This window comes from Chiloscyllium plagiosum, unplaced genomic scaffold (genome assembly GCF_037043375.1).
Source record: "Chiloscyllium plagiosum isolate Xiang-an unplaced genomic scaffold, Cpla_swu_hap1 HiC_scaffold_7, whole genome shotgun sequence".
NCBI classification, from domain to species: Eukaryota; Metazoa; Chordata; class Chondrichthyes; order Orectolobiformes; family Hemiscylliidae; genus Chiloscyllium; species Chiloscyllium plagiosum.
The window spans coordinates 83,901,887-83,924,143 of record NW_028270145.1 but is presented as its reverse complement, the minus strand read 5'-3'; the positions used below and the strand labels follow the sequence as shown (position 1 = coordinate 83,924,143).

Genomic DNA, 22,257 nt, shown 5'->3' with positions numbered 1-22,257 from the left:
TGTGGTATTATTTGGTCTGGGAATGTCCCTGATGGTAATTAAGCACCCAAAAAAAAAATCCTCCCTCTTCCTACCTCCCCCTTCTAAAACCATTTTAAAGATAGATTGTTCATTGCAGTGTGGCACCCTCAGAAGAGAGAAAAATAAAAGAATATAAAATTATGATTTCATATTGAGTAATTTCAAAACACTCTCTCATGAGTAGGCATATTCATTTTCTATCAGGTGTTGGACCAAGTGAAACCACAAGCTAACAGAGGTTTGCTTTGTTCTGTGTTCTTTCAAATGGTAATGAAGAACCCGAGGGAGCCAGTATATTATTGCAGCAACTATTCATAAAAAATTATGTTCCAGTTGTATCTGATGGTTCATGCAATATTTAATGTCGAGGCTGGCATTCTTCCAATATAGTGCGCTAATATATCCATATCCTATTGCAGTCCAGAACCAAGATATTCCACATGTTCTAGCGGTGACGTTATTTGAAGACTACATTTACTGGACAGATTGGAAAACTAAGTCGGTCAGCCGTGCTCATAAAACCACAGGTTTAAACAAGATGTCACTAATCAGCTCCTGGCATCAGATAATGGATATCCATGTGTATCATCCTCACAGACAACCAGATGGTAATTCTTCACAACCTGCTATATGCTTTCCAAATTTAATGTATAAATCATTTGTGTAATTGGATGATTTATTTAATTATGGGTAAGAAGTCATTTTACTTTGTCTCTTTAAGGAAAAAAATTAAGTTGGATAAAGGAAGTATTATATCATGCATAAAAATGAAAACTATAGGTGACTGAAGTCAGCTCAAATTGTATGAATTGATGTACAGAGAATATGCACTGACACTTACCTTGCTGAATGAACAGGAGTTTTGTAAAGTTAGCATAAGTGCCTTGAAGACAACTTTGCAAGTAAAAATGAAACCCTTGATTTTGTCTAACTTCATGTGGATTTGCTAGTAAGGCCTTTGAATCTTCTGTTTCAAAACTGTAGATGTGTGCATTTGGTATTCACCTACATTCAGCAACAACTACCTGTTATCCAGGAACTCATTTGTCTTTGCTAAGATATGTCAGGATTTCACGAGGTGGTTGACATTCATTTACAATCCACAGAAAGGATTTCAAACTCAAAGAGTTGCAAGTCATAAATTCTGAGTCATCCCTTCTTATTATTACAACTGCTTCTAACTGCACACAGCTAGTTATTAAGCCTTTAAATGGACAAAAAATGCAACGATAAGACATAGGATTAAACTGAGGCCATTTAGCCCTGCAAATCTGTTCCAGTATTCAATGAAATCATGACTGACATGATAACCCTGAACTCCACTTTCCTTCCTTTTTCCCAACAACCCTGGATTTCCTTTTTGATTAAAAATCTGTCTGTCTCAACCCAGTGTGCCTTGTGTAGGCTCCTGTGAATATATAATCTGATATTTATTCAGATTTACATGAGAGGAAATACTTTAATTCTGCAGGTTGCTGAAGTACTAGAGGATTTAAAGATAGACTCTATTCGATTAGTGTTAAGGAATACAAACATAAAATATAACATTGATGGATGTCTTCTGTAAATGGCTAGAGAGAAAGAGATAGGAGTACACATCTGTTGGTAAATGTGACGATGCTGTCACTTTAAAAAGGTTATTTTGTCCTTGTTTTTTATTCAAGAGAGATCGTAAAGGCAGAGGTGCCAAAATGTCTGGGCAAAAGCTTAGTTTAACAATGGCAGGGGAGTGGTCAGTTCTCCCATTTCAGGTTTTTTTCTAGTTTGGTTTAGCAGTAACAAACAGAAGCTGCTGCATTGGAGAAAAGTTCAAAGCTTCAGCAGATGGTTCCTGACTGGCATTCTCCCTGAAATCTCTCCTGCCTGTATGGAGAGTGTGTTTTGCCAAGGAGTGTGTTAATGGGATGTTACAGGAATGGGACAGCTCCTTTGTTAAGTTGCGGTATCGAGTCGGTTGGGTTTTCAAATCTCCTAAATTCTGTTTTCTTTTGTTCGTGTTTCAACTGTAGTATTTAAATAAATTCTGTTTTGCTTCAAGCCAAGTGCTTTGACCAGCTGCATCACACGTGAAATATCCACTCCACATCTGCTTTTAAAATTAGAAAACGTTAGGGTCTAGGCTATCTTCTTGGAATGTTTTGAGGGGGTCAATTTCAGACAGATAAAGAAATAGTAAGAGCAATGTAATGAAACTTCAAGTCCCTGACAAAGATAACAAAAAATGTAAAGGGCAATGACAGTCAAGAGCTCCTAAAATGTGCGCAGGCTTTTGAGTGTCCTATTTTTAATTGTTCTAGTGGTACCTGTGTGGTCAGCTGCTGAAGTCTTACCCTGTGACTTCCCTCCTTAAAACTCTGCATCTTTCTACCTCTTTTAAGAAGTTCCTTAAATACTACTTCTGATCTACGTTTGGCTCATCTGCATTTATATATCCGTGATTCAATGTCAAATTTTGCACCATAACTTTCCCTCATTGGAACATCTTAACATATTAAAAATACGATGCAAATACAGACTGTTGTTCATGATCAGTATATTTCTAGTCCAATGAGGAACAAAGACAATCTTATAATTACAGGTCCCATTGAAGATAAACCTGAATGGTTTCAGTGATTCTGACTGGAGTTTATTCTAAATAGCTCAGATTTTCTCCAGAAGAGCATTGGCTTCTGGAGAGGGAGGGATCCAAAAGGGAAAGGTGGAAACCAAAATGTACACTGAAGTATTTTGACAATAAAACGTAAATAACAGAACATTTTCTTCTGCCTGATTTGATACATGAATATTGATGTATTAAACTAAGAAAACAGTTCTAAGAGGTGGGCGGCACGGTGGCACAGTGGTTCAATTCCTGCCTCAGGCGACTGACTGTGTGGAGTTTGCACGTTCTCCCCGTGTCTGCGTGGGTTTCCTCCGGGTGCTCCGGTTTCCTCCCACAGTCCAAAGATGTGCAGGGTCAGGTGAATTGGCCATACTAAATTGCCCGTAGTGTTAGGTAAGGGGTATTGGTGGGTTTCGCTTCGGCGGGTCGGTGTGGACTTGTTGGGCCGAAGGGCCTGTTTCCACACTGTAATCTAAGCTAATCTAGTTCTGAGAAATGAAGTCAGGTAAGTGGAGAACATCTGGATAATCACAATCATAATAACATTAGATTTGAAGTAGCTGTGGAAAAGGGCATAAGATGATCAAAAATGAAAATCAACAACAGGAAGGCTTCCAATATCAATTATTTGGGAGGAAAACTATCATAGTGGACTGGAACCAAAAAAATGTTAAAAAAACAATAAATGGACCTTCATTGTGTTGATTGTTCAGATACAAACCAAAAATATTGCCCCAAAGAGTATATCTTAACCAAATGCCTGCGATGACAATGGAAATACATGTTAAAATAACCTAACAAAAGGAGACTTATTGCAATTGTCAGGTATAAAATATAATTGAACACCAGACCGTCTGCAAAATGTTGGGAAAAATTTAATAATAAAAAAGAGCACATGAGAAAAGAATAACAGGTAAAATAAAAGTAAACTTAAAAATCTGTTGTAAACATACACAATAGAAAATTATTTTTCAAATACAGTTAGATTCAATTCAGGTCAAAGGGGGATTTTATTTCTTCTGGAAGCAAAGGGCATTTCATGCACTGAATGAGTATCTCTTCAAAAGGTAAGGATCAGCCAATGATGCTGCAAAGAAGGAAGGAGTAGGTATACTGGATTTACCTTCCTAAAAAAACATGGAAAGAAAGTGTAAGTAAGTCAGCATCAATCAAAATTAACAAGCTGACTAAATCAGATGGGATGCTTCTAAAGTTGCTGAGTGAACCAAGTGCACAGCATAGGTTCTGACCCCAGTCTTTCTTTCAGTACTCTTGAATAAACAAGATATGTCAGGACCATGGATGATTGCTGATACTGTATTATATTCCTATTCTAAAACAGGAAGATAAACCTGATAACTAAAGGCCAGCATATTGGGAAAACTGTTAGCAGCAATTGTCAAGGACAAACAGTCCATGCTTCTCCAAATAAGAATTATTAAGGCACAGCTATTTCAGGATTTATTTGTTTTTTGAAAAAAGAGTCATGTCTGACTAACATGATTAAACTGTTTGGATGAAATATTGAACAGATTGATGAAAATGATGACATAAGTATTGTCTGTATGGACTTTCAAAAGATGGAAGAGACAGGAAAATAGGAACACATGAATTAAAAAGATGGTTGTTATGTATGAATGGCATCAAATACATGATGGGAAGGAGAGAGCAGTGGTGAGTGAAGACATTTCTGACTCAAAACAATTATGCAGTGAAGTCCTTCAGGAATCAGTATGAGCATCCTAGCTTTTCTTATATGTAAATGACTTGGTTTCAGATACTGGAAGTACAGTTTCAAAATATATGAGTAAATAGTGAAGAATATAGTACAGGCTTCAAAAAGAAATTGGTGAAATTGGTAAACACATGACAGGTATGAGGGATGCACATTAACAGAGCCAACATGATGGAGTAGTATAATCTGAATATCTTGTTGTTAGTGTTCAGTTTGGCTAGATAATACTGGATTTTAGGTGCTACAACTACAATTAGTGATCCATAATTGGGCCTGTGGCACGTAATCTTTCTTTTGACCTGAAACACACCAAACGCACCTGAGCATGGAGTTAACCTCAGCTGGAAGCATCCAGAGCAGGCACATTACTGATTTAAGAGTCATACCCTAATCTGCGCCCTTTCTTAACCTTGCAAAACTAAACATGCATTATGCAGCAGAAAGAAACTCACCTCATTCTCACCCCAGGCAATGCAAGATAATTGTCACCTGTTTAGCTAATAGTTTCCATTTGATTTCTCTAACTGTTGTTAAATTCCTCAATGCTTTTTGATCTTTCAATAAAGGTTTTAATTTCAAAGTACTTTTTATTGACTTTAGGGTTCTGCACAACTCACTTGCTCCTAGCAATAGGGCCCATTAGTGTGCTATCCTCCTCCATCAAGGGTGATTGGGCGAGGTCAAACTACAAGAAAAGGGAGAAGGAGAAGCTGTTCACAAGAAGCCATTTCCACTCAAGAGTTTAGGGAACAATACTTCATTCCTGAAGCTCGGCTTGGAGCAGATGTCTCAAATTTTGGCTGTCACTAAGGGACTTAACATTGAAATCTCTCAGCTGCTGAACAAATTTCATCCACAGAGCAAGACAAGAACAGTATTGTCAGTGGCTGTGAAGGTGACTGTAGCAACTAAGCATTTTGATATCTACACCCATCAGCCTTCTCCTTCTAAAAACCAAAATAAAACTGCAAATACTGTAAATCAGAAACAAAAAAAGAAATTGCTGGAAAAACTCAGCAGCTCAGGCGGCATCTGTGAATAGAAATCAGAGTTAATGCTTCGGGTTAAGTAATCCACAGCGCTGAGGAAGGGTCACTTGACTGAAAATGTTAACTTGGATTTCTCTCCACAGATGCCACCAGAACTGCTGAGTTTTTCCAACAGTTGCTGTTTTTGTAGTCTGCTCCTTTTGTTGTTCAATAAAAGTTTGCTGAGTCATCCACACCTGAACTTATATGAACCACCCCTCTATGGCGAGTGTCCTCGTCCCACTGTCTCAACATATGCAGATTCTGCCACTGTACTATGCTTCAAGTTACATATAATGACAGTATTAACCAAAAACAGTAAGTTCAAATTTGCGTCTTCTTCATCACTCACTTCTTGCTGCTCCTCCACTGCCTAAACAAGTTGCACTTTTTGGTTACATAAAAGGAAAAAGACACAAAGGTAGGTTATGACGAGAAGCAGGGAAAAAGAGGTGCAAGCTTACACTATCTACAACTTTCTTTGGGGTGTGAAGAGGAAAGGTTTGAGGAGACTATTATCTCGAGTAGTTTCTGCTCCATCACTAGTCTTGGCCTCAGAAATGGCTCAGAAATTATAATGGTATCTTTTGATGATGATAATCACTGTGTCCTCCACATTAATTAGAATATGCAGGCACACCGCTAACTCTAGTTTGTTCTTGCTATAATATAATTTCATTATTATTTGTAAGCTTTACCTATGGTTCTACTTTCTAATATTATGAATTTTGGACCTTCAAAGTTTTCCAGTTTAAGTGTTTGCACAAAACTTGATTTCACTGTCCATCAGATTAAAAGCTCAAATGATTTCTATTTATCTTTGTCTCAGTGCCTGGTCACCCATGCAAAGTCGATAATGGAGGTTGCAGCAACCTATGTTTGCTGTCGCCTGGAGGAAAACACAAATGTGCCTGCCCCACAAACTTCTACCTGGCTGCTGATGGCAGGACTTGTCTTTCCAACTGTACCGCAAGCCAGGTATTGTATTTAAACATATGTCATGTAAATACATTGAATTCACTGTGCAATTAGTTTATTTTCTGTAACTACCCTGTAAGTCACTTTAAAAATCCTGCACACAGAAAGAGCGATCAATAATAGAACAGTGCCCATTTACTGACCACTTTAAACATTTTGAGACGGATCTTTTGAGGAGTGTCTAATTGCAAGTTTGCACTTATTTGTTTTTTTTAACATCTTAGGGAAAACTTTCCTGTATTTCTGGCAGGAGAATCTGATCATGATTTGGAGATGCTGGTGTTGGACTGGGGTGTACAAAGTTAAAAATCACTCAACACCAGGTTATAGTCCAACAGGTTTATTTGGAAGCACTAGCTTTCAGAGCACTGCTCCTTCATCAGGTGGTTGTGAGTATAAATTCTGTGTATTACGATCTTATACTCCACAGCCACCTGACAAAGGAGCAGTGCTCCGGAAGCTATTGCTTCCAAATAAACCTGGTGAACTATAACCTGGTGTTGTGTGATTTTTAAATCTGATCGTGGGTCCTGCACCAATCCAGAGTGTACTTTAAATGTGTCATTGCATTATAGGTTAGCTGTGGGCAGGCAAAACACTCCCAGTTTTTCATTTTAGTGGTTGCAGTGTTCTGTGATTTATTGGCCCAGCAGGACAGACAAGTATTTTACAGCTCCTGTGAAAGTGAGTAAGGTAAATATGAGGTTGGGGTGCCAGGTAAGTAAAGTACCAGCAAGACAGGGAAGTAAGGTATCAAGAGGGTGAGCTGCCTTTTGAGCTGAGTGCCAGAGAGCCAAGTTGAAAAGTGCTAGAGTGCAAATGGGAAAGATGGCAGGTAAGTGACGAAAAAGTTTGAGTTGGTAAGGGTGAACTGGAGCTCTGTGGTCTAGCAGGGAGGGAGGCATTATGTCCCACGGGGAAGAGGCTGTCAGGTCCTATGGAAAGAGGGGACATCGAGTCCTGAGGAGGTTGAGTTCTTGAGTCCTAGAGGGGAGAGATCACCAGGTACTGGAGGGAGATGGAGCTGTTGGGTCTGGGGGCAGAAGGGAGTGGTGGCTCTTGAGCAGAAGCTCCCAGAGTACTATTGGAGTAGAAACACAGAAACAAATAAGCAATAGGAGGCTATGTGGCCCTTTGAGCCTGCTCCTCTATTCATCATAATCGCAACTCAATAGCCTAATCCGGCTTTCTCCCCATGACCTTTCGTTCCATTTGCCCCAAGTGCTATATCTTGAATACATTCAATATGTATGGCCTGTTGTGATCTGGACACTAATCCCTATGGGAGAGATGCTCTGTCATGTCCAGGAGCTCTTGTGCGCGGTGGTGGGGGGGGGTGGGGGGGGTGGGGGGGGGTGTTTCAGATCAAAGTCCAGGTGGTATAAGGAATTGGGAAAGTGCAGTTGAGATTGTCTGTGGCAAGTCAGGGTTTGGTGGTGTGGTGGAGGTGTCAGTTCTTTGGTTACCCAAGAGTTAGCAGTTTTATTTTAATCATCTAAATTTCTCTTGGCATTTTTTTTTATGAAACTGCAGTGGAACCCTCTGAATCTTTCAACTGAAATGAAGGGTTCCAAACAGAAGAATTACTCATTGTAGTCTTCAGATTCCCTGGTAATTCCCTTGAATTCTGCTACATGGAGATTCCACAGAGTCCCCATGAGCAACTCCACCTAAGCTGCTGAAATGTCTATTCATCCATCAGAAAATTTAGGCTGTTCATTTTGGGTTTTAAAAAAAATATTTTTTGATTGACACACTACGCATGTTACAATAATGATAATCTATCTCACTGCAAAGATCAACCTACAGTCAAAAATGTTGGCATTGGTACTGATTTAGTAAATAGACCATCTAAAAGTTCTCCAATGTTAGCAATTTCATTTGTATTTGCAAGTTACTTTTCCATTGACATTCAGGCATCTTCTGTAGATCTGGCATCATCTGTAAAGAGAGAAACAGGAAGTAAGGAGTCTGTGAATTTCACCAGAATCTGTTGACTTACACTGCTTCTGTCTTCAAGATGCTGCCAGGCCTGTTCAAGATTTCCAGCAATTTTCTTTACATTTCAGATCTCCAGCATTGTCAGCATTTTTCTCTTGTATCCCTTGTCATTATTTGTTCAATCTTATTTGGTTGGGTAACACTGAAACCTCCATCCTGTGTGTTGCTTCCTTCTCCCAGGTTGTTGAATGGCCCAGATAAATGTGATAGCTCCTGTTATGTTTTCCCCCTCAGTGTTGCTCAGCTTGCAGAATGGGTTTTCTTGGACCTCCTGAGAAAAAAGCCCTCTGGTTTTTAGTGAATTGAGCCATAAGTATTGATCTGAGCTCTCTTAAGTGCTTTATTATTGTCTTTTCTTTAATTTACCATATCTGTTTCTCTTTGTTTTGAACCCTCAGGTTTACGTTTCACTGAGGCTATAACTTTAGAATTCAGATAATTTAAATAATCTGACAAAATTGCCCATGTTGTGAAAATCATTCATTCTTTTGTATTTGGAAGATCTTTTATATTCGAGTTAATTACTTTCCATCACACTTAAACATCAGATTAGATCTCACCTTATATTCTTTCAACTTATAGCTAAATGCACAACTTAATTTTACAACATACTACAACTTTCACAATTTTACCTCGAGCCCATATGGAACTACACTACCATTAACTCTCTTTTTGTAATAAAGAGAGACAAGACAAATTAAATCATTCTAGAAGAAAACATTTCCGAGCAAAGGGCTTCCATCACATTCTCTCAGTTACGACTTAACAGTTTAAACTGTTTTGTGTTGATCCTCCACTTCAATTCAATGGTATGTTAGGTCACCTTCAGAATAAGTGGTCTACATCTTCTTCCTTTATGGAATGCAGTCCCATTTACAAATAGAATTTGTTGGATACAGTAGAAAGCTATACATTCAGTTTGCCTTCTACAATTCTGATAGTTGCATGATGCAATGATAATACGGTTATCATTGCAATCAACCTCTAGTCTAAGATGGAACCAAGTACCAAAACGATGGAAAACATTGGAATGTTGGACCCTGAGCATACTACAAATAATCTTCTTTTTGCATATAAAATTAACTGGCTGAAAACTGGCTGATATTACATAACTCTTCAATTGAGTCCAAATTCAGTACATGAAAGTTGAACACCATACCAATTTTTTCACGATTTGCATTAATGGACAATTGTTCCACGTTGTGCTGAAGGTGACTATGGAAGCTTGTTATGATTTCCCTGCTAAACTTTATTCGCATTTCTTTTGAGTAAGTTGGGCCTGTAAATATTGGATTTAGAATAATGAGAGGAGACTCTATTGAAACAAAAAAGATTATTATGGGACTTGGCAGGGTAAATACTGAGGGTTGGTTCCCCTTCTGAGAGAGACTAGGATTAGCAGTCAAAATCTCAAAGTAAGGGGTCTTCTATTTAAAACAAAGAGGGAGTAATTTCTTTCCTCAGAGGATAGTGAATCTGGAGAATTCCTTGTTGTACAGGGATGCAGAGGTTATGTCATTAGGTATATTCAGAGTTGAGGTAGATATGTTAATTCACAAGTGTCAAGATTAGAGTAGTGCTGGAAAAGCACAGCAGGTCAGGCAGCATCTGAGGAGCAGGAAAATCGATATTTTGGGCAAAAGCCTTTCATCAGGAATTCAATCAGTCTAAAGCAGGAAAGTGGCATTGAAGATTATCAGTTCAGCCATGATCTAATTGAATGGTGAAGCAGACTCAATGGGCCAAATGGCCTACTTCTGCACTTACATCTTATGATGTTCAGTTCCATTTGCAACTCCTTAGATTATTAGACTGTCTGTGTATTAACTAAGACATACATAGCATTCAGGTTTGGGCTGACAAGCAGAGTAACATCGCATCACATAAACTGTGATATTCTCTAACAGAGAATCTAAATATTTCCCCTTGATGTTCATTGCTGAATTGCCCTTTATCAACATCCTGAGTGTTACCATTGACCTGAAAATTAACTGTGCCAGCCACATAAACTGTGACTACAAGAGCAGTAAGAGGTTGGGAATTTGATGTTATGCATTGTCACCTCCTGACTCCCCACAGCCTGTCCAGCATCTACAAGGGACAATTCAGGACTGTGATAAAATAGTCCATACTTAGCTGGATAAGTAGTGTTTTAGTAACACTCAAGAAGCTTAATACCATTCCATGATAAAGTAGTATGTTGATTGGCACCTCAGCCACTCTGTTATTGTAGTTCAATACCTACCATTTACAATATGCACTTTAGTGGAGGCTGGGACATTAAATGTCTTCAAGACAGAAATTGATAAATTCTTAATCTCGCCATGATTGAATGGTGGAGTGGACTCAATGGGCCAAATGGCCTTACTTCCTGTGTTTTATGGTCTTACGGTCTTAAAGAACTCACTTTGAATTCTTCAAGAACTCCTTCGAAAACTGCAATTTCCACTACCAAGAAGAACAAAATGAGCAGATGCATGAGAATTTCACTGCTTGAAAGATACTCCAGGTGGTGTGGTATAATTTGACCTTATTTCTACAGAATATCAGTCCGGGTGGCTGGATTAAGAATTCAGTAGTATTACCACTATGCTACAGTCCCCTCTAATCTATACCGTTTGTTCATCGTCACTGTATCAAAATGCTGGGTGGGATAGTGGCACAGTGGTTAGCACTGCTGCCTCACAGTATTCAAGAACTTGGGTTTGATTCCTTGGGGTGACTGTCTGTGTGGAGTTTGCAAAACCACCTCATGAATGTGTGAGATTCTATAGGTTGCCCCAGTTTCCTCCCAAAGTCAAAGATGTGCAAGTTAGTTGGATTGGCCATGCTAAATTGCCGTGTAGTGTCTAGGGGTATGCAAGCAAGGGGGATTAGCCATGGTAAATTCAGGGTTATGAGGATAGGGTGAGGGGATGGGTCTGTGTGGGATGCTCTTCAGAGGGTTGGTGCAGACCCGATTTGTTAAATAGCTTCTATCTGCACTGCAGAGATACTATGATCCTGGATCAATCGCCTATACAACAGCACTTGCACAACATGGATGGCAATAGTTCAAGGATGGGGTTACTACTTTTTCCAAAAATAACTAGGGATAGGAAATAAATGCTGGCCTTTACCAGTGACACTCGCATCTCATGTTTTTTTTAAAATGGCAAATCTAAACGGTTACTACTGGTTATGTTCAACTAGAATGCAAAAACATTGCTAAATTTGTACATGATCTGATATCACAGGCAGTTGCTTTCTTTCATTTTCTGGTGTACTTGTCAAGTCCAATGGTATTGAAGCAATTAATCTTGGAATTGATTTAAGCATCTGGGCAACGAAAAGGGACCAACAGCTACTGCATAGCAGCTTGGTCGTCAAATTGCGGAGGTGTCCTAATGGAATCTTCCTTCCTTTTTTTAACATAAAGATCAGAACATTCCCAGGATCATTTCGTAGGCTGTGCTAAATATTTTATGAACATGAGTTTTCAGCAGGAGAGCTAATATGACATTCCAATTAGTTTCAGAATCTTCAGTTCGGGAAAGGAAAAAACAATCATTCAATATTCTTATTGCTCACTGGACACTGGGTGAGAACAGAATTGGAAAATGGTTGCAATGTTCTCAATTATCAGTTAGCCTTTCACTACTTGCTGAAAATGTGTTGCTGGAAAAGCGCAGCAGGTCAGGCAGCATCCAAGGAGCAGGAGAATCGACATTTCGGGCATGAGCCCTTCTTCACTACTTGCTATCAAGCCCACAGATGAAAAATATGCAACAGGCTGATATGGCATTGCATTAAACACCCAAAAAGCGGGGAATCGCACAAGTCACTATTTTTGCACAGAGTAAAAAATAAGGAAGAAAAATAAATGAATGATTTGATTATTAACCCCAAGAGCTCAACACCTTGCTGAGAAATGCCTTAAACTTATTATGAATAATACACAAGACAACTTTCCAGCTTATTACAGCCACCAATCTGGTAAATTTGAGTGAGAACAAACATTATTTGGTCAAAGAATATGACTTAAGTAGCACCTTTCAACTTTTTGCCCAGTTGCTGCTGATGCTGTGCGATGTATGACTATAAATGTACATTTCATTTTAGGTTTAATTATCTTAATTGTATTGTAAATTCATGATACTGTCTCAACAGTTTGTCTGCAGCAATGACAAATGCATTCCATTCTGGTGGAAATGTGACACAGAGGATGACTGTGGAGATGGATCAGATGAACCTGAATACTGCCGTGAGTATTTTTGATCAATATGGCGCAAATATTTGTATTTAATAATATCAGCCATTCAATCTGTAACATATTTGGCAAGTTTCAAATAGAGATTTTTTGCTAATACAAGATAAATGTCTTTCTCGGAATAATGCTGTATTATCCTGCTCCTCATATGCAGTCAGTGCTATCTTTGGTGCCAACGATGGTGTGAAAATATTCATATGTTTACAAAATCATTAATAAAACAGGTGGCAGAAGTTGTAAATGAGAATATAGCATTCCTTTCATAAATCTGAGATGTTGTGGTAATAATAACAGAAAACTTTTACAACTCTTTTGCATTTTTGCCTGAACTTTTTTTAATAAATACAGTAATTGTTCCAAATCTCCCATGATTCTTTCTTTCTGTGAGCAACATTTCCTTGACTTCTCAGCTGAATTTAAATGCAGACCGGGTCAATTTCAGTGTGGCACAGGAATATGCACGAAACCAGCCTTCATCTGTGATGGTGAGAATGACTGTGGAGATAATTCCGATGAGGCAAACTGTGGTAAGTACTGAATTAGAATTGCTTAACTTTGTAGTGAGAAAATATTTAAGTGTCATTTGTACGATTTCAGTTTTGAATATTGAGCACATTGTGTTTATTCATAATTTTTTAGAGACACATGTTTGCCTTCCAAGTCAGTTTAAGTGCTCACAGAAGAGACGATGCATTCCGATAATCTTCAGATGCAATGGTCAAGACAACTGTGGTGATGGAGAAGATGAAAGTGATTGTCGTAAGTTTTCACATTCAACTTTTGAAGCTAATGTATTTTGCATATGAATATATCCTAGACAATGGGCTCCCAGGGCATCAGTTATAAAAAGCCGTTTGGGATGGTACTAAGTAATATTATGAGTGACGTCCCAAGTTCAGTTCTTGTTCCTCCTGAGAGTTGGCATTTTGGTCAAGGTTAGGCTGCTCCACTTAATTCAGTGGCTATGATTTTCTAGTTCTGCTCATTCTAATCCATATTTTTCCACCAATACATTTAAATGGTCAGAAAATCAAAAGGACAAAAGCACAAAACCTTAACCTGTCACAAAAGGGTCTCATGACCCAATATTTTCACTCTTGATGCAGATAGAAATTTTGAATGCCAGCAGAGAATAACATTAAACTGTTGATATCCTGTCAACATATTCCTTGGGTTTGTAAGAAGAATGGCTGTTTGGAGGGGATACATATTGCCTATGCTGCCAGCTGTAAGCATATGGGTTCTTAAGGGATTGATTTGGCCTAGCGTGAGTGAGGGTAGCCACCTTCCGCTCTAACACAAAATGTCTTGAGAAACAAAATGAAGTTTATTGCATCTCTGCAACTGTGTGCATATTATGATGGGCTCTAGGTGGATACAATAATCCTATTGAAATTGTTGTATGAAAGGGAAAGTAGTGACAAGATAGAGAAGTGAAGATATAAATTGGAGAAAGAACGAGTTTCATAAAATGGATTACAATGACAAAATTGGTTGCAGAAGAATGTTTAATGCTTCGTGGAACAGTATAGTTAAACTGAAATTATCCAGTCCTATCTAAACTTTACAATCTTCTATTTTAACTATGTAAGGTGGTACAAATCCACACGCGGTGAAAATTAATGATCGGTCTGAAGAAACATTGAGCATGGGAAATAACATGAAGTTTCTTTCCATTAGATTTTCACTGCTAGCACTCTTGGAGTAACTTAATCTTTCAGACTGCTGGAAAATAGGAATATTAAAACATTGAAATTGTTCGATGCTTGTTTTCTTTTTACCAGTATAAACTTGATGGGACAGAGGGCCCTTTTCCATCCTCTCGACTTCGAAATTTGTTGGGATGACTTTGTTTTAGATCTGTCTCCCAAAAGATCCTACTTTACTTTCCCATCAAGTGTTCATGGTGGATGGTACTTATTGCAGTCAAGCAAATATTAACTGTTTCAGACCCATAAACAGAATTTCTCCCAAGCTTTATTCTGGTAATTATCATTTCTATTTGTTCTTATGATTATATTTGCCACAATCCATGTCTCTTCAAATCTTTAATTTTACAAATCCAGATCACCTGGAGGTTTAACTATTTTTCCTGAATGTGTTCTCTTTGGATTTGGAAGAAAGGTGATTGTTGGGGAGAATATACTTGCTTTGGATTATTGTCTAAACATCCCAAGGTCTGAGGTGTTCCTCTGTTACCAGGTTTGCCATTTGGTATATTCTAATCAATAAACTGAGGATGGCTCAATCATAATGGGATAAAGGTTGAAGTTCCAGTAGTACCTTAGCACAACCTTTTTGACAGTCTGAAAAATATATGATCTCCCTGAATTGGCATCTTTTTGGATAATTGTACCTTTTCTGTTTGAATGCCTGATCACTATCAGGTGCCCAGTTCCTAGTCCATACAGTAATGTTTATTGTAATGTTCTATCTGCTGAACATGATTGAATCACTCTCTCAACAGAGAAGCATAAACAGAAATTAGAAGTCATCTACTCAGTACCCAGTTCCTACTTTCCCCATGTACCCTTTGATCACTTTAGCTTCAAGATCTACATCTAACTCTTTCTTGAAAGCATAATGTTTTGGCCTCAACTGCTTTCTGTGGCAAAGATTTCCATAGGTTCGCCACTTGCTGGGTGAAGAGATTTCTCCTCCCCTCAGTCGTAAATGGTCTATCCTGTATCCTTAAACTGTGATACTTGGTTCTGGACTCCCCAGTCATTGGGAGCATCCATTCTGTATTTATTCAGTTGAGTCATGGAAATATACAGCATGGAAACAGACCCTTCAGTCCAACTTGTCTGTGCCGAGCAGGCATCCTAACCTTATCTAGTCCCACCTGCCAGCAATTGGTCCATATCTCTCCCCTTCATATTAATGTTCCCATCTAGATGACTTTTAAATGTTGTAATTGTACTAGCCTCTACCGTTTCCTCTGGCAGCTCATTCAATGCACACATCACCCTTCACATGAAAACATTGTCCCTCAAATCCTTTTTAAAACATACCCCTCTCACCTTAAGCCTATGGTCTCTAGGTTTGGACTCCTATACCCTGGGAAAAAGACTTTGGCTAATTCACACTTTCCATAAAAAAGCCCCAGCCTATACAGCCTCTCCCTATAGCGGAAACCTCCCAGTTCCAGCAATACTCTTGTAAATCTTTTCTGAATCCTTTTGAGTTCAATAACATCTTTCCTATAACAGAGAGACCAGAATTGAATGCAGTATTCCAAAAGTGGCCTACCTCGTGTCCTGAATACCTCAAATCCTATACACAATGTACTGACCAGTGAAGGCAATCTGTTAGAATTTTATAGGTTTCTGGGTTTGTCGGTTTCTTTATCATTCACTGTTTTAATATTTAATGATGGCATATGTGTAGAGAAAATTTCTTTGGCAGGATAGGGAATTGAGTCTCTGCTTTCTATATATCAGCAACTCAGATTGACCAAAATCTTATTGAAGTAAGGTAGACCAATAAGTTAAAGCACCATGTAGAAGTAAGATTTCTTCAAGAGTGATTTAACTGTGCTCATCCCACTGTTAAGTTGTGGGTATTCCAATGAATTTCCAACATGCTCGAATCCAAAACTGGCAATTTCTCTACCATGACCCATCAGGCAAAATAATAAATGAGGATAAATGTTAGACTTTACATTAAATACAAACAAATCTACCCCATATATTCCCAAGGTTCGGTTGGGTACTTGATATATATAGATTGTTCTTTTTTTCCTGGCCTATGAATGTCACATGCTTGAATATCAGCAATGAGTTCCTCAATGTCCATGGAGATTCCAGGCCACTTGATAAGAGCCAAATGCTTTTGGTGCAACTTTGTCAAGAAATGCTCTCAAAGTGAATCTGTTATGATCCGTCATTTATCATACTCCAGTAAGTCGTCAACAATGGTAAAATGATTTCTGTGTTTGAAGTACATTGTCATACCCATGTTGTGGGCCTTCAACATGGCAAAACCCACAGTGCAATATTGTCAAAAGTTGAGATGATACTGATCTCTTTTGCTCTCATCGAATCTGGTTGATTGAATTGTGACTTGCTGGTCATTGTACTATTATGGACCAAGTGCATTCTTCAAATTTTTTGAATGAAATCAACATTATAGTTGGTCATGTTATTGCCTGTAACTCTAGCAAGCGCATCTGCCATCAACTGCAGTTTATCATACACAAAGACTTTCATGTAAGCAAATCTGAGACAAATTGGAAATCTTTGAATTCTTGGAGACATTTGTTTAAGTTCCTTCTCACTTAATACAGAAACTTCAAAGTTGGTGACCTATTTTGATGGCCACTTTCAGACCAAGGATATAATCTGAATATCTCTCAGAAGCTAATGTAACTAAAAGAGCCTCCTCAAGAACTGCATACTATATTTTGTAACATAATGCCTGTGATGAGTAATAGATTGGTTTGCGACACCAATTTGTTTGCTCCTGGAAATCTTACTCTTAAACTAGTAGCTAAAGATTTTGATTCTATTAATTTTGGAAATTAAGGATTATAATGTATTTCCTGAAAAACATTCACTTAATGTGTATTCAAATCCCAGCCCTGTGACTTGTCTCAAGTATTCTATTATGTTAGCCTGATTAGGCAAACATTTTTCTCAAGCTGGTTTACCATATACAAGAACCTTTGAAGATCATGGGCGACACGGTGGCACAGTGGTTAGCACTGCTGCCTCACAGCGCCAGAGACCCGGGTTCAATTCCCGCTTCAAGCGACTGACTGTGTGGAGTTTGCAAATTCTCCTCGTGTCTGCGTGGGTTTCCTCCAGGTGCTCCGGTTTCCTCCCACAGTCCAAAGATGTGCAGGTCAGGTGAATTGGCCATGCTAAATTGTCCGTAGTGTTAGGTAAGGGGTAAATGTAGGGTTATGGGTGGGTTGCGCTTCGGCGGGTCAGTGTGGACTTGTTTCCACACTGTGAAGTAATCTAATCTAATCCTCAACTTGACTTTGGAGTGTGGAACTCTGTAAAGATTTGAGTCTTCTAAAGATCAGCCCATATGCATCCCGACAAAATGAATAATTTCTTTGAAGAATTTACACACTCACACAAACACTGTCACATGCATATATTCTCTCACTCATGCTCTCTCTCAAGGACACACATACACATATATATTATATATATATAAATCTATTGGGTGATGCATTTCATCCAAGATGATTATTTATTCTCAATTATATTATATTTTGTTCAAAAAAACACACAATTGGTAGTCACAGTCAGTCAGTGTGGCATCTTATAAATTTCTACTTTCAGAATAAAACCGGCCTGATTCCAGGTTGAAACACTGAGACAGATTCTGAACAGGGCCTCACACCTACAATTCAAACCTGTTGGACTATAACCTGGTGTTGTGTGATTTTTAACTTTGTGCACCCCAGTCCAACACGGCATCTCCAAATCAATTCAGAGACTGACTGCCATATTTTGTATATTCCTATTGCTCTGACTGAGAATCATGATAGCACAGCACTGATATTGACTTTATGAACACTTTACACACTGTCTAACACTCTTGGTCACCTGCAGACGCTAATTATCTGACACCACTCACACCAGTTAAATGGTGCTTTATCTCTCTGCCCTTGATTTCTCTTTCTCTAAACTTTGGGTCTGTGTGCTCTCTTCTGTCACTGCACCTTATGAAGGGCCTGCGGTACAAAAGCTTGTGTGATTTCAAATTAATCTGTTGGACTATAAACTGGTATTGTGTGACTTCTAACTTACTCAATTTCTTCCCAGTTGCTGCTGGACCTCGTGGGCTTTTCCAGCAGCTTCTGTTTTTGTTCCACGTTATTCCAGTCATTTGCTTTGTCTCCCATCACTATCTTATTTTTATTTTTTGTAATTATCTCTCTGCCTCATTTAATTGGATGATAGGTCATCCCTCTGGTTGTTATTCAGCTGTTGACATTTTACTCACACTGTCTAACACCTTTGGTTACCTACAGAGACTTATTATTCCACACTCCACTCACACTATCTGGATGATCTTTTGATCTCTCTGCCCTAGGTCTCTGGGCCCATAAATTCTGTATTCTCTGTGTTTCCCTCTCACTTCATCTGACAAAGTGGCTATGCTCCGAAAGCTCTGTGATTTCAAATACACCTGTTACCACCCAATCAAGTAATAACATTTTCAGAGCCAACTATGACATTGCTGATGACCAAAACAATGAGGAATTTGTATTTCAATATACTTGCCACTTTGTTCAGAAGGAAAGACAAAAATGGAAGGAAGAATACTATTTCAGTAAAGTGATTTTTCAGTGGATTCCTGTGTGGCACCATGGTTTTAGCACTTTATTCTTTTAGCAGCAAGGCTCAGTAAAAGAAATCTGCCAGTTTCCCAAGATGAAGACTGCTCCCAAAATTTCTGGAAATTTTAAAAAGGACTTACAGAGTCAGAGAGTCACAGAGATGTACAGCATGGAAACAGACTCTTCAGTACAACTCATCCATGCTGACCAGATATCCCTACCCAATCTATTTCCACCTGCCAGCACATGGCCAATATATCTTTAAACCCTTCCTATTCATATTCCCATTCAGACACCTTTTAAGTGTTGCAATTGTACCAGCCTCCACCATTTCCTCTGGTTGTTCATTCCATACACATACCACCCTCTGCATGAAAACGATGCCCCTTAGGTCTCTTTTATATCTTTCTCTTCTCACCCTATGCCCTCTAGTTCTGGACTCCGCCACTCCAAGTAAAATACTTTGTCGACTTATCCTATCCATGCCCCTCATGATTTTATAAACCTCTGTAAAGTCACCCCATCAGTGTCTGACGTTCCAGGGAAAGCAGCCCCAGCCTGTTCAGCCTCTCCCTATAGCTCAAATCCTCCAACCTTGGCAACATCCTTGGAAATCTTTTCTGAACACTTTCAAGTTTACAACATCTTTCCAATAGGAAGGAGACCAGAATTGCACGCAATATTCCAACAATGGCCTAACCAATGTCCTGTACAGCCACAACATGACTTCCGAACTCCTGTACTCAATATTCTGACCAATAAAGGAAAGCATACCAAACACCTTCCTCACTGTCCTATCTACCTGCAACTCCACTTTCAAGGAGCTATGATCCTGCACTCCAAGGTCTCTTTGTTCAGCAACACGCCCTAGGACCTTACCATTAAGTGTATAAGTCCTGCTAAGATTTGCTTTCCCAAAATGCAGTGGGCGGCACGGTGGCACAGTGGTTAGCACTGCTGCCTCGCAGCGCCAGAGACCCGGGTTCAATTCCCACCTCAGGCGACTGACTGTGTGGAGTTTGCACGTTCTCCCCGTGTCTGCGTGGGTTTCCTCCGGGTGCTCCGGTTTCCTCCCACACTCCAAAGATGTGCAAGTCAGGTGAATTGGCCATGCTAAATTGCCCGTAGTGTTAGGTAAAGGGGTAAATGTAGGGGTATGGGTGGGTTACGCTTCGGCGGGTCGGTGTGGACTTGTTGGGCCGAAGGGCCTGTTTCCACACTGTAAGTAATCTAATCTAATCACATTTATCTAAATTATACTCCATCTGCTACTTCTCAGCCCATTGGCTCATGTGATCAAGATCCCATTTTAATCTGAGATAATCTTCTTCGCTGTCCATGGCACCTCCAATTTTGGTGTCATCTGCAAACTTACTAATTGTACCTCTTATGCTCACATCCAAATAATTTATATAAATGACAAAAAATAGTGAGCCTAGCACTGATCCTTGTGGCACACCACTGGTCACAGGCCTCCAATCTGAAAAACACCCCTCCACCATCACCCTCTGTCTTCCACTTTTGAGACAGTTCTGTATCCAAATGGCTAGTTCTCCCTGTATTCCATGAGATCTAACCTTGCTAATCAGTCTCCCATGGGGAACCTTGTCGAATGTCTTACTGAAGTCCATATAGATCACATCTACTGCTCTGCCCTCATCAATCTTCTTTGTTACTTATTCAAAAAACTCCATCAAGTTTGTGAGACATGATTTCCCATGCACAAAGCCATGTTGACTATCCCTAATCAGTCCTTGCCTTTCCAAATATATGTACATCCTCTCCCTCAGGATTCCCTCCAACAACTTGCCCACCACCAGCGTCAGGTTCACTGGTCTATAGTTCCCTGACTTGTCCTTACCACCCTTCTTAAATAGTGGCACCAAGTTAGCTAGCCTCCAGTCTTCCGGCACCTCACCTGTGACTATCGATGATACAAATATCCCAGTAAGAGTCCCAGCAATCACTTCCTTAGCTTCCCACAGAGTTCTAGAGTACACTTTGGAGTGGCACGGTGGCTCAGTGGTTAGCACTACTGCCTCACAGCGCCAGGCACCCGGGTTCAATTCCCGCCTCAGGCAACTGTCTGTGTGGAGTTTGCACATTCTCCCTGTGTCTGCATGAGTTTCCTCCGTGTGCTCCGGTTTCCTCCCACAGTCCAAAGATGTACAGGTTTGGTGAATTGACCATGCTAAATTGCCCGTAGTGTTAGGGATAGGGAATGGGTTTGGGTTGCTCTTTGGAGGGTTGGTGTGGACTTGTTAGGCCGAAGGGCCTGTTTCCACACTTTAGGGAATCTAATCTAATCTAAAAACCTGATCAGGTCCTGGGGATTTATCCACTTTTATGCATTTCAAGACATCCAACACTTCCTCCTCTGCAATATGACCATTTTTCAAGATATCACCATCTATTTCCCTACAGTCTATATCTTCCATGTCCTTTTCCACAGTAAATACTGATGCAAAATACTTGTTAGTATCTCCTTCATCTCCTTGTTTAGTATTACCCCATCTCCTGTGGCTCCACACAAAGGCTACCTTGCTGATCTTTGAGGGGCCCTATTCTCTCCATCGTTACCCTTTTGTCCTTAATGTATTTGTAAAAACTCTTTGGATTCTCATTAACTCTGTTTGCCAAAACTATCTCAAGTCCCCTTTTTGCCCTCCTGATTTCCCTCTTAAGAATACTCCTATTGCCTTTATACTCTTCTCAGGATTCACTCAATCCTGTCTATACCTGACATATGCTTCCTTCTTTTTCTGAACCAAACTCTCAACGTCATTAGTCATCCAGCATTCCCTATACCTACCAGACTTTCCTTTCACCGTAAGAGGAATATACTGTCTCTGGACTCTCGTTATCTCATTTCTGAAGGCTTCCCATTTTCCAGCCGTCCCTTTACTTGCAAACATCTGCCCCCAATCAGCTTTTGAAGGTTCTTGCCTAATATCTTTGGGCGGCATGGTGGCACAGTGGTTAGCACTGCTGCCTCACAGCGCCAGAGACCCAGGTTCAATTCCCGCCTCAGGCGACTGACTGTGTGGAGTTTGCACGTTCTCCCCGTGTCTGCGTGGGTTTCCTCCGGGTGCTCCGGTTTCCTCCCACAGTCCAAAGATGTGCAGGGTCAGGTGAATTGGCCATACTAAATTGCCCGTAGTGTTAGGGGTAAATGTAGGGTTATGGGTGGGTTTCGCTTCGGCGGGTCAGTGTGGACTTGTTGGGCCGAAGGGCCTGTTTCCACACTGTAATGTAATGTAATCTAATCTAATCTAATCTAAAAATCATCAAAATTGGCCTTTCTCCAATTTAGAACTTCAACTTTTAGATCTGGTCTATCCT

At 39.6% G+C, this 22,257-nt stretch overlaps 1 protein-coding gene across 1 annotated transcript in view; it reads left to right on the top strand.

Annotated features, from left to right (window-relative positions):
• The window catches only part of LOC122551725 (low-density lipoprotein receptor-related protein 1-like), a 1,910,187-nt gene that overhangs the window by 1,692,024 nt on the left and 195,906 nt on the right, over nt 1-22,257 (top strand). The window contains exons 61-65 of the mRNA XM_043694091.2: nt 441-629; nt 6,216-6,364; nt 12,515-12,608; nt 13,025-13,141; nt 13,254-13,373. Of these exons, the coding sequence (XP_043550026.2) occupies nt 441-629; nt 6,216-6,364; nt 12,515-12,608; nt 13,025-13,141; nt 13,254-13,373 (669 nt within the window). The remainder of the gene's footprint in view (nt 1-440; nt 630-6,215; nt 6,365-12,514; nt 12,609-13,024; nt 13,142-13,253; nt 13,374-22,257) is intronic.